This window comes from Siniperca chuatsi, linkage group LG7 (genome assembly GCF_020085105.1).
Source record: "Siniperca chuatsi isolate FFG_IHB_CAS linkage group LG7, ASM2008510v1, whole genome shotgun sequence".
NCBI lineage: Eukaryota > Metazoa > Chordata > Actinopteri > Centrarchiformes > Sinipercidae > Siniperca > Siniperca chuatsi.
Genome location: NC_058048.1, coordinates 23,373,224 through 23,385,462, shown reverse-complemented (window position 1 = coordinate 23,385,462; position 12,239 = coordinate 23,373,224). Strand labels below are relative to the sequence as shown.

The window sequence follows — 12,239 nt, the reverse complement described above, 5'->3', positions numbered from 1 at the left end:
TCCAGCAACCTTCCACCCAGCATCACATTAATGTTGCCTGTTTATCCCCGTGCCCTCAGGTAAGGAGTTTCGGGATGTGATTATACATGGAAACCGGAACAACAGCATCACAGAACAGATCACTGATGTGGTGAAACAGCCTGCTTTTATAGCCGGTATCGGAGGGGCCTGCTGGGTCATCCTCATGGGCTTCAGCATCTGGCTCTACTGGAGGAGAAAGAAGAGAAAGGGCCTGAGCAACTATGCAGGTTTGACTAATCATAGTCTCATAGTCACTTATGCAAATTTACACTGACAGTCTGCTCTTGTCCCTTAGCAAGCATTGTAAAATTCTCTTTCAAAGCAAGAGTTTTTTTCTACTACATTATCATCTTTCAGTCTTAATCAGTACAGTTTTGATGAAACATCATAGAAGTTGCTAGCAGTGTCCACTGCTGGCTATGGTGTTAAAGCTCAACAGGAAGACAGATGTCAGTGTGAATAATTTCCAGAGGGCTACAGTTTTTGACAGATCCACCCACGGTGTTGGTTAGTAGCCCAGGGTGGTCGAGCTGAGTGGGCAGACTGGACTCTCTGCTGGTCACTGATGCTGGAGTTTGTCCAGCTCTCCTCCCACACACTGACCCTGACATCTTACTGAGTGACCCCCAGTCAATACTAGCAACCACCAAGTCCACATACACTGCCAAGGGTACAAGATTTAATTAGAGAGCAGAAAATGGTAATGAACTGACACAGTGCTGCAGTCGGTGCAACACAATATTCTAACATTAGTTCTTGCCTTATTAATAAGCAGAAATTCAAGAGAAACACATATTTATTCAGCCATTTATTCTTATTATTTTTAGCCAGTCAAAAAGAGCATGTACAGTGGCAGCTGCTATAATCTGGTTTGGTTAATTTACTCTTCATTTCTGAATGTTGCATTTATGTGTTTGTGTGTTTTCTTTGGTTTGTGCCACCGTCTGTACACCTCTGTGGCCTCTGAGCTGGCTGCTTTCCTGGCTGTCGCTCTGCACACTGGGTGACGATGTGGTATTAGAATCTCTGGCCCTCAGCACCTCTCGGCTTGACCCCATCCCCAGTGTGCAGATACCCCAAAAGCACCGCTTATCTCTTCAGGCTTTTAACACACAACTTCTCTGTCTTCTTGTTTTGCAGTTCAGTCCTTCACCTTCACCCCTGCAGGTACTGTTCATTTGTCCCGTCTCCTCATCCCACCTCAACAGAGATTCATTTCTTGTCCGCTTATAGTATATATGCTTGTATTGTCAGACTGATGGTCGTGGCTAATGCAAATCCAAACTTCATAACCATGAAGGCAATTTAACCAACCAGAGAAGCAAATATACAAGTCAAAGAAATCTAGACTTGCTATCGGCCATGACCAGAGTCCTGAAAACTTAAGCCCTTATTCCTGCTGAACCTACAGCCTTATTTACATTTTGTGTTTTCATGTGTATGTCTGTTGTGTCTACCTGTTTTTGAATGAAGTTTCATCTTCTATCTTTTTTGTTGCGGTCTTGTGGTGCAGGATAATAATCTCTTCCATCAATAATCTTATTCATCTTTGTTTTCTTTTTAAGACTCGAATCAGGTTGTAATTTACATATCTGTTCTCCATAGGTGTCAGTTACGCAGCTGGTGTATTATTTTTTCTCCCCTTATCGTTCCGTTTAGTTTTTGTGTTCTTTACTTGTGCATATTTGGCTACCTTGGCTTGTCTTTTGTTCATTAGTAAACTAGAGCCATTTTGATGGTGTAACAGTGTTATATTCTGTTCTCTGCTGAGTTAAGCCTGAGTGGCACCAACACTGTACAAATCATTCATCTGACTGTCTGTGGATGGAATGGACTGATAGAAGAGTTGCCTATCAAAGACACTGGGTAGTTGAGTGTAAAGAGAAAGTTAAAAAAGAAGAAAAGGCATTACAGATTACAATGAAAATGATGCCTAGAGTCCTCTGTACTGTACAGTATCTGATAGCTGTGGTGCAATGAGTCAGGGGTCAGTGCCCTTCCCTCTGTTTCCTGGATTTACTGACAACCTTAACCAGTAACCTTTTTTGGTAAGCCTACAGCCAAAAACCTAATTTACTCTGGCCTTTCCACAGCAGCTGTAACAACAGATTATGGAACGCATTAATATGTTCGTGAAAATTGTCTGGTTTTAAATTGGAGGCACACCTCAGAGAAGCCAGAGAGGTTATTTCACTGAAATAGTTTTGAGTGGCAAGCACAAAACAAGGTCAAATATAGCAGATATTATAGAGTTAGAGTGAGGTGATATTTAGAACATGAGCCAGAGTGCGGCTGAAGAGTCTTACAGTGCTGCTCTTCATTGTATTGACAATTAGTTGATGTATCGAGAGTGTCCTGTCTCAGTCTCCTAAAGCTGTCAGTACAGGAGAGGTAAATCACTACACTGTTGAGGTACACGGCCAGCAGGAAGGAGATTTGATGGAATTTTTATGCGCTGATTATGTCTCCCCCCCCCCCTTAATACTTATTAAAGGGGATTAATCTGTATTCATATTGGAGAGAGTGCTTATCTGGAAGACGGAGGCGAGAAGCACAGCTATGCCGCCATGTCACTCTGGCTACATAAAAGTATTCCACAGAAGCCCAGAAATGTGCCTGAGCACAGATACGGACTTCAGAGGCCCTCCCGCTGCATAGCCTCCCCTCGCCTCCACCTCCTTCTCCTGTCAGTCCTCTCTCAAACGACAGAGAATTCTCTAATGCAAGTTTGTTGTGGTGGAACAAAGAGAAATGGCTTTAGCTATGACTGAATAAGGAATGCCAACTCTGTCTCAAGCTGTCAAAGCTATATTTTATTCAGGCAGACCTGCAATGTTGGTTTTATCTGAGTAAAATGTTTGTTAACAGTAAGTATTTTAATGCCACTCACTGCTATTCAGTTGCTTAAACCTTAATGCAGTAAATAAACTATCAACTGTTCTGAGATGCATCAAATTGTGTTTCTATTGTTTAAAACCTTAAAATCCTGTTCATGAGAGAGAAAATTAGATTAAGTAAGATTAGGTAATGTTGATGATGCATTGAAATGTCCTGTTAGCAGCCTCTGTAATCTATTGTGGGAGTTCTCCCTGTCATCTGTGTTACTACATCACCCACAGAAAAGCCCCCTCTCTCAACCATGCCTGGGCTTGTTGTGGAATCAACCTGAATGAAACAGAAAAGGGAGGAGGAATGTTCAGCCTCCTTCTCTCTTTAATCTCCATCTGTGGAACAAATGAGCCAAATTACTAACAGCTCTCCTTCTCTCTGTTGAGTAAACCAGCTCTCTATTTTCCCTCCTCTCTTTTTTTTTCATCAGTACGCTGTGATTTCCAAAACTCTTGCTTGCTGCTTTCTGTGTTTCCTGTGATCCATTGAAGTTCTTACATGCTTAGAACTCCTGATGCTGCTTTGTCATCATGGTCGTTGAACAGAGATGAAATGGATCCTTCACAGCCGTCTCTCACTTTGAGCCATGGAGTTTTACTAGCCACTGACAAAGAGCGGCCCTTGTTATCTATAGATCACCGTAATGGAACAGGCCACATGTATGGCTTCTGGGGAGCCCTGCTTGCTGAAGGATCAGTAACTCAGCCTCCAAGCTTACAGATAGAAAACTCAACGTGATTAATGAGCCCTCTGCCTTTTCTAATCATTTTTTGGCTGAGATTTAATCACAAATCTGATAATAACTCAGCAGCAAAATAAGAAAGATGAAATGAGTTTTGCCTCTCATCAGGCATCTTGTCCTTGAGGAACACATGACGTCTCCACTTATGCAAAGCAAAGCAATATGCAATCCTCATCATTGCACTTTTTTATTTTAATTTTCATGAAAGGCATTGGACGCAGAGGGACATCTGCATCCCTTTGTGAATCCATCAACTATCTGGAAGTGTAAGAAAAAGTGAACAGATGAATACATAACTGTTGAAGCACAAGGGCAAACTGGACAATACTGAAGAGACAATGTATCTTATATTAATTATGGAAATAAATCATGGTTGTTTGCTCTGTATAATACTAGAAAAACTTAATATCTGGCTTTGTCTTTTTTTTCTCCATCTTTTTCCTCTTTCTTTATTTTCTGACTTTAGTGACATTCCAGAGAGTTGATGGTGGTCTGATGAGCAATGGAAGGTGAGTGTCCCACCAGAAACAATACAATGGCAATCAGTATTCGAGTGCAATAGCACAAGCAAATAAAAAAAAAAAAATATTCCCGTCATTATTATTTCATTCTCTCTGTCCTAAGCTTTCCATGTCTTAACACAACCTTTCCTCCACAGTCATGCATCGAGTCCACAGCAAGCTGCTTTTGATTCTAACACTGATAAATGACTGATAGATTGATAGATAACCAATACCTGTTTGTGTGCCTGCCATGCAAACCGGCGTGCAAATATACATTTCTACCACATCTCTGTTCATGCATCGATAGATGAACTCATAAATCTCCTCAACAGAATTAACAGAAACAATTTAAGCAGAGAGTGCTTTTATTTTGTCATTTATCTTCCGCTGCTGGCTACAGGCAACCCAGAAGCCCTCTGGAGTGATAAATTTGCCTGTCACCTTGCATGGGCGACTGGGATCTGAGCACATGTAATAATGTAAAAATAATTACCCAGGGGAGAGGTGTGTGGAGGTACCCCTCTTGCACCCCCATACAGCCTGCTCCATTTCAGTGTGTGTTGGTGAAAAAGAGATGGGCTACAGAGAATAGGGCACATCTCAATGACACCAGTTAGACTGAGCTTTTGTGGGTATTCAAGAGACTCCCTTGAGAGTCCTGGGCTTCTGTCTATCTACTGCTTATCACACCTGACTAGGTAAAGCCTCCAGATCTCAAACACTCAGCGAGAGATTGCCAACTAAATCTGACCCTGTGTGTCTCTGGGCTTTTGGGAATGTGTCTGTTCTGAAGTCTGGTTGTAGAATTTATATTTTTATGCTTTTTTTGTTTTCATTTTTTCCCTTACTGTGTGCGTATGACTGGATGCCACAATGAACAATTTTGTTCCATGAGCTGCCAGCATGCTCTCAATGAATTAGCCACGCCACTTGCCATGCCTTTTCTCATCTACTTTCTGCTGTAGTGTTTTTCCTTCAATTTTCCATATAAGTGGTTCTGATTCTCACTCCAGCGAATGGGATTTGAAATGTCTGTATTTGTGGTGCTCTATATTTGTCATATCTTTAGTCAGTAGCAGTAACTGCTACAATTTTCACAACACTGAAAAAAGATGCAGTCTGGAACTCTTATTCTAATACAAGCTTCTGATCCGTTAGTCACTCTAGTGCCATCAAATCCCAGATGTTGCAACTTGACCATCTGCCCTGAGACTGAAAATGTGTAGCAGAGTATCAGAGGAAAATGTGTTCATTTGTTACATGAGATGTTTATTGCATTAATTAGACAATAGCAAATGAAGCTGCGTCTGTTTCCAGTTTCTCATTGGCTCCTGCCAAATTTCCCTGACTGAACAATTAAACTTAATCGATCACAAAGTAAATGATTCATGGAAGATGAATTGGTTGCATATTGGTAGACCTGGACAATTTGACTGTGGCTGCTCAATTGAAATTGATAAAAGCTGATAAGGGCTCATTCCTTATCCCCTTGCCAATAGGGAGATGGTAATTAGAAGGTAGTAATAACTTCCTATCTTGACACTGATCAATATTTTAGCAAAGCAGATTCATTCCTATAGGCGGGGAGAATGGGCTAGGCATTGCAGTGTTTCACAGGTTTCACTAAAACTGTTGCTGTGGAGATTCCTTTACACCTCAGGATCTGAATGCTAAATGATAGCATGTTCCCTGAGAGGTAATCTAGACAGTAATCTGTGTTTCTCATTGCTCTAAATGTTAGCTAATGTCTAGACTTTTAATCCAAGTTCCATTCACTAGTCTGTGGGACCATAAACACCTGATTTATGAAGTTGCTTTGGAATTAATATCTCTAACTTGGCTTATTTATGGGAAGCTCAGTGTCAGGCATCTTAGACAGTATTTATGGTTTCCCTACCCATCACAAGTAACTGAAATGTCTAACAGCAAGAGGAAATACTCCAAATCAAATTTCATCTGCCAAGGTTGCCATCCATCCTATGTTGGGCAGGGATTGAAAGTTAGGTGTTGACTTTTCATTAGACATATGACCTGGTGTCCACCCTTCACCCACTCCCCATTACCCCACCATCTCTCATGCACACACACACACACACACACACAGATACAACAAATGTCCCCAGTAGAAATCAGTCTTATTCTAATTATCCTCAGCAGGAATGCTGCTGTGTGATAAATACAAGGACGATGCAGCCATTTCCACTGTCAGCTCCTTGTCTTTCAAATGGTCTTTCTCTAGTGGGCTGGAGGAGGACTCGCTGGAGCACACAGGACAAGTGGGACAAGTAATGAGTCAAAGGCCTTTTACTTTGTGTACATTTGTGGTGCAGTCTTGCTGGAGTCAACAGAAGAGAACAATGTCCTCTTCTTTTTCAGCCTCTTGGAATTTTTAGTCTGACAGATGCTAAGCGCACAAGAGGTAGGGAGAGAAAGAGGAGGTGTAGGTGTATAAGGGGAAAATAATGGAAAATAGGGTTAGGGAAAGATGGTATGGCAAGAGAGAATGATGGCAGTGGAGGAACATGGCAGACAGAAACAGAGGTAGGAAGGAGGGGGAGAGATGTATTACCCTATAAAAATGCATCTGTCTGATGCACAGCCATCAATTTGAATGACTTGTCTCCCCCGAGGGCCTGTTTTGGCATTCAGGAACCACAGCGAGGGCTCTTAGCTTGCCAGGGATGCAGTTCATTTGGACTCCCCCCTCTTTAGAACACCTCGTCTCATTAGAACCTGTGGCTGAGGGAGAGACTGACTGCAGCATGCCCATTACCTGTCCTTGTCCGCAGGGCTTGACTCTCTCCCAGTCCCTCAGAGCCAACACGTCACCTCACTGGAGCTCAGACAAAAAAACCCATCAGGCAGCCTGGCTGCTAACTACAGTGCTCCACAGCTTCTCAATGCCCACATGTGTATCTGTAGTCTGCTACATATAGCACTGCTGGGCACAGACAGCGGGGTGTGCTGTGTTTCTGAGAAGGCAATGCCATCCTCCTCATCACATGTGGTGCTGGTCTGACCAACGCAGGGTGTGATGCGGGAAAAATGTATAAAAGAAACCCTTAGCTAAATACTTATTATATTTTTGTTGAGGGTCTTATGAGTATGATGTATCAATGAAGTGACACATAAACAAAGGCATTTAACTCCATCTCTCATTCTCATTTAACTCCATCTGTGTTACCCATGGTAACGAGCCTCAGACGTGATTGTACAGTAAAGTGGCCCTAATGGCCTCCCAGCAGTCACCCATGACAGGTTAAAGTCTTAATGGCTGCTTTTTATGGTTCTCACCCCCTCAGGAGAGACACAACACCTGTTAAATGGAGCTGCCCTCTCCCATATGCAGGCATCCCACAAGTGGGTTGGGGCATCATGGTGGGACTAGAGCCTAGGTTTGACGTCTCATCAAATAAGATTTAGACTGTCTGGACATCACCACAAGGGGTTGATGGGAAAACACAGCAGAATGTACAAGATATTAATGAATAAAGAAACATATACATGTGGGTGTCCGCATGCACTGTTGCACAACATGTGTGCAGAGAGCAAATGCATGAATTAGTGTCTCCACAGTGTGCTTTTGCATTAATAACTTTGGGAATGTGACAAAGACACAGCAGGAGAAACAGAGAGATAAAGGGCTGTGTTTGCCTGAAGGAATTCCAACTTTGTGGGGGAAGAAATGTATCTGTACAGTATTTCCCCCTATCTCAGAAGTGTTTCATTAGCTTCAGTGGCTTATGGCAAGCTTATCTCACACAAACACACATTCTTTGTTGGAAACTAACATTTAAACATATGTTTGATTTTTTGTCTTCTTATTGTCTTGCCGCTGATTGCTGTCATGTGTTTTATTCATTATTTCTGAATCCAGTAACATAATGCAGAATTAAACCATGCATAATATGTAATTGGAAATGTTGTTTTTTTGTACAGAAAGCTCTGGCATTAATGTAATTTTACAGCCTATGTTTAATCTAGTGTTTCATCCTGTGTTTCTGCCTAGCCGGCCAGGCCTCCTAAATGCCAGTGACCCAGGTTATCCCTGGTTAGCGGACTCTTGGCCAGCCACCAGCCTGCCTGTCAACAGCAGCTCAGGGGGAACCAATGACCTGAGTAACTTTGGCCGAGGAGGTGAGTGCCCTGGTGCTGTCCCAGGTGCTTTGAGAAAGAGACCAGAAGAGATGAAGAGAGAGAGATGGCCTGTCTTCCTTTGTGTTCTACCAGTTGTTCATCATTCATATGCATGCAAGATGTATACATATATGCATATTGTGCATTGGGTATATATTTATATATCACAGCAGAGGACAGCTAGAGCATTAACAGCAGGGCCTCCACTGTCACAAGACTGAGTAATGGCAAATAGCCCAGCCTGGTGTCATAGCCCATACCTCAGAACAAGAGAATGTGAGGGGAGAGACAGGCAGAGGAGGCAGAGGAGCAGGGGGTGGATGGGTGTTTAAAAGGATGGTCTTGAGCAGCCAGTCGTGAAGGACAGGCGCAGCTTGACTGCCGCAGATGCGGACACTCCGCCATGGCTCTACATCATCTCCCCTTCACTGGGCATACAAACCACGCACTAGGGAGAGAGTCTGCTTGCTCTTTCCTTAGCTCTCTCTCTCCCTCCCTTCCTCTGTCATCACACACACATGCAGAGCAGCAGTATTATTCCTCATGTATATGAACAGAGATGGGAGGGGAGTGAGATATCCACACATGTGGAGGGGAAACGCAGTACCTCGACTGGGAGGCTGAGGGTTGGAATGCATGAAGAACTCGGATGAATTTTTTGAATGAGGTGATCCTGTTAAATGCTGTTTCTTGTGTGATGTGATGCTGACCTGAAAGCATAAAAGGCCCAGACTGTAATTCCATAACACTCCAGGACCACATGCACTTCAATCCCAGGTCACTCAAGGCCTGATGTTCAGGGATGGTCATCTTCTCTTTGTCTGCCATAAAAAACAGACAATTTTTTATTTAAATACTCCAGGGTTACAGTTGGCCTGGACATTTATTTTAGAAAACAGCTATCCTATAAACTCCCTCGTTTCCTCTTTTCCAGATCTCCCTACCGGGCAAGGGGATAAGACAGGCACCATGCTCTCTGATGGAGCTATCTACAGCAGCATAGACTTCACCACCAAAGCCAACTACAACAGCCCTGGCCAAACATCCCAGGCCACTCCCTATGCCACCACCCAGATTCTCCACTCCAGCAGCATCCACGAGCTGGCTGTGGACCTGCCCGAGGCCCAGTGGAAGGCCTCACTCCAGGCCAAGCAGGAGATGGCCAACCTCGGGTACTCCCTGCCCGACAAGAACTCCTGCAACAACAGTAAGTTACACCGAGAAAGTGGCGATTTGTGGGGATTTCTTTGCCCTCTTATGTGAGGTTCAGCAAGGGTTTATAGAGTATCTTATCCTGTGACATCAAAAACTAAGTGAATTAACTCAGATCTCAAGCCACAAATTTACAGTTGTAACAAGATGGCCATTAGGAATTTAAACTTTTCCACCAAAAGTATCTGATGCCTTTCCAAATGCACTGTGGTTAGGAGGAGGTTGTCTTAAAAAGAGTCATTTTTCCCCCAGCAGACATCATCTTGGTTACTCTCCAAGGTTGAATAAACATCTCATGAAGGAGTAGTGCATTTAAAACATCCATCCATTTTCTTGCTGGGTTTTCATGATGGTACCACTCCTCCTTCAGTTTCAGAGCAATTGCCAATCCATTTTAGCTTGACTAATATTTAAGAAAATAATCCAAATTAATTACTGTGGATTTGATGCAGGATTTTTTAAAGCTGAGTAGAGTTTCATACTTAAGGTGTAATGAATATCCCTCAGCTGTATTCTAATACATATTTATGATCTCATTTTCCAACATTCTAAAACAGATTAATTATAGTTTTTACATAGCCCCTTTAATGCAATGAATCTTTAAAAACATATTTTCTAATTCTCCCTGGCATTATTTTTAGAAGTATGATCACATATGATTATGTATGATTATATCTCTCTGAAGGGGGACAAATATTGAATTAAAATCTCCACTATTGACTCATTTATCCAGTTTCATGATTTGAAAAGAGTTTTGTGAAAGATTAGCACTATGTTTTCAAATCAACAACAAATCAAATTAGTCCAGCGAATATATTGTTTGTAGCATACAAATCAATGAAAGGTGAAAAAGTGCACCTTGTTGAATGTATGAATCCTGAATATTTCCTGCTTGCTTAATGCTCTAACTGCATGTTTGCATGTGCTTGTGCTAACTGCCAATCACCTGATGCCACTGTGATTTTTGCCCTTTAACCCCCACTGTAGCCCTCCTTTTCATTCCTGACTACCGATTGGCCGAAGGATTGTCTAATAGAATACCACACAACCAATCACAAGATTTCAGCACCACCAGCTCTCACAACAGCTCAGAGCGAAGCGGCAGTCTCTCAGGTTGGTTTACGCAGCAGAGAATCTTATAAAGCAAACTGGGACACTCTCTGGGGCTCTGCCGCTTGACTTTATGATTGACTGATGTCTTAATTGCTTTATTGATCTACTTGCATGTCCTACCCTGACGTCTAAGAAAATTGTTATTAACACAGCCCCTCTCCCTCACCAGAGATGCTTTGCTCACTCAGCTCCCACTGCTTACAGTTCATTACATGTGAATGCTTTAAAGTATTTTTTTTTGTTATATGGGATTCTGAGTACAATAGCTGCTACTGTATGTGGCCTTGTTGTGATATTCGATATGAGTCTACAGCTTATTGGAGCATAAAGAAACAGGAGAAACAGGATTGAAATCAGAGAGAAAGAATAGTATTATGTACTACTACTATCCTGACAGGATATGGCAGCAAGTGCTAATGCTGGGTTTCTGCCATCACTGCCGGCCCTTGTAAAGGCTTTGTCTCTCACTGTGTGATTGAGCAGACGGGAACAGGGGCAGAGGGAGTCTTTCAGACAGTCTGGACTATATACACATACACACACACCATTAGAGATGCTTGGCTGAGTAAAGTGGCAAAAATACCTCCCTTTTTCCCCTCTTCCCCTAATGGTGGCTGACTACACTAAAATCCATGTTCAGAGAATTACAATGTCATTTATAGGACACCAAGGCAGCCTTCTGCCTGCCTCCCTTCCACTCTCCTCTTTTATCTAGTTACAAGCCACTGCCTTAACTGGTCTCTAATTCAATGCTCTGGCACACAGTGGGCTGGAGAGAAAGATGTGAAGTGGCCATGCCTTACAGGCAGAGTCTTCCCATAGACACGCAGGTTACTGAGGGCTACGACTGGGCTTGGCACATGCTGTATTATTTCATGAGATGAAGAGAAATGTAATTAACAAAAAAAAGATTCATGCACATTATAGTATGTGAGAGAATATGCTTTGAAAGAATAGCTCGACATTTTGGGAAACACTTTCCCTTTCTTGCCGAGAGTTAGATAAGAAGATCAATACCACTCTCACCTCTGTATGCTAAATAAGCTACAACAAGCAGCCAGTTAGCTTAGCTTAGCATAAAGACTGGAAGTAGTGGGAAACAGGTAACCTATCTCTGTCCAAAGTTAACAAAGTCCGCCTACTAGCATCTAACCTCCCGTAAAACCACAACTTGTCACTTCTACACTTCAGTTTTTGTACAGATTAAACAAACAAGATGTAACATATACATTAGTGAGCTTCAGAGGTGCTAGTAGGTGGATTTTGTTACCTTTGGACAGAGCCAGGCTAGCTGTTTCCCCCTGCTTCCATTCTTTATGCTAAGCTAAGCTAACTGGCTGCTTGTTGTAGCATCTTATTTGACATGTTTGTCAGACATGACAGTGGTGTCGATCTTCTCATCTAACTCTTGGCAAGAAAGCAAATAAGTGTTTTTGCCAAAATGTTGAACTATTTCCATAATTAGTTTTTTATGAGTAAAATGCACAGAATGTAATTTCTACCACTAGGGGTCTCTCACATCAAAACAATAACAAAAGACCTAGTTTGATAACATTGTGAATAGTGCTGCACTACATGGTTAAAAAAAATCATATTGCGATTATTTTGACAGATATTACGAT

The 12,239-nt window shown here is 42.3% G+C and overlaps 1 protein-coding gene across 14 annotated transcripts in view; it reads left to right on the top strand.

Moving 5' to 3' along the window:
- robo2 (roundabout, axon guidance receptor, homolog 2 (Drosophila)) overlaps window positions 1-12,239 on the top strand; it is a 328,885-nt gene that overhangs the window by 296,242 nt on the left and 20,404 nt on the right. For 9 of the 14 annotated variants that reach the window (XM_044202720.1, XM_044202723.1, XM_044202724.1 and 6 more), the window contains 6 exons: window positions 60-248; window positions 1,162-1,188; window positions 4,119-4,161; window positions 8,165-8,292; window positions 9,227-9,499; window positions 10,492-10,617. In XM_044202720.1, coding sequence (XP_044058655.1) covers window positions 60-248; window positions 1,162-1,188; window positions 4,119-4,161; window positions 8,165-8,292; window positions 9,227-9,499; window positions 10,492-10,617 — 786 coding nt within the window. The remainder of the gene's footprint in view (window positions 1-59; window positions 249-1,161; window positions 1,189-4,118; window positions 4,162-8,164; window positions 8,293-9,226; window positions 9,500-10,491; window positions 10,618-12,239) is intronic. The other 5 variants (XM_044202725.1, XM_044202726.1, XM_044202730.1 and 2 more) reach the window with 3 other exon arrangements.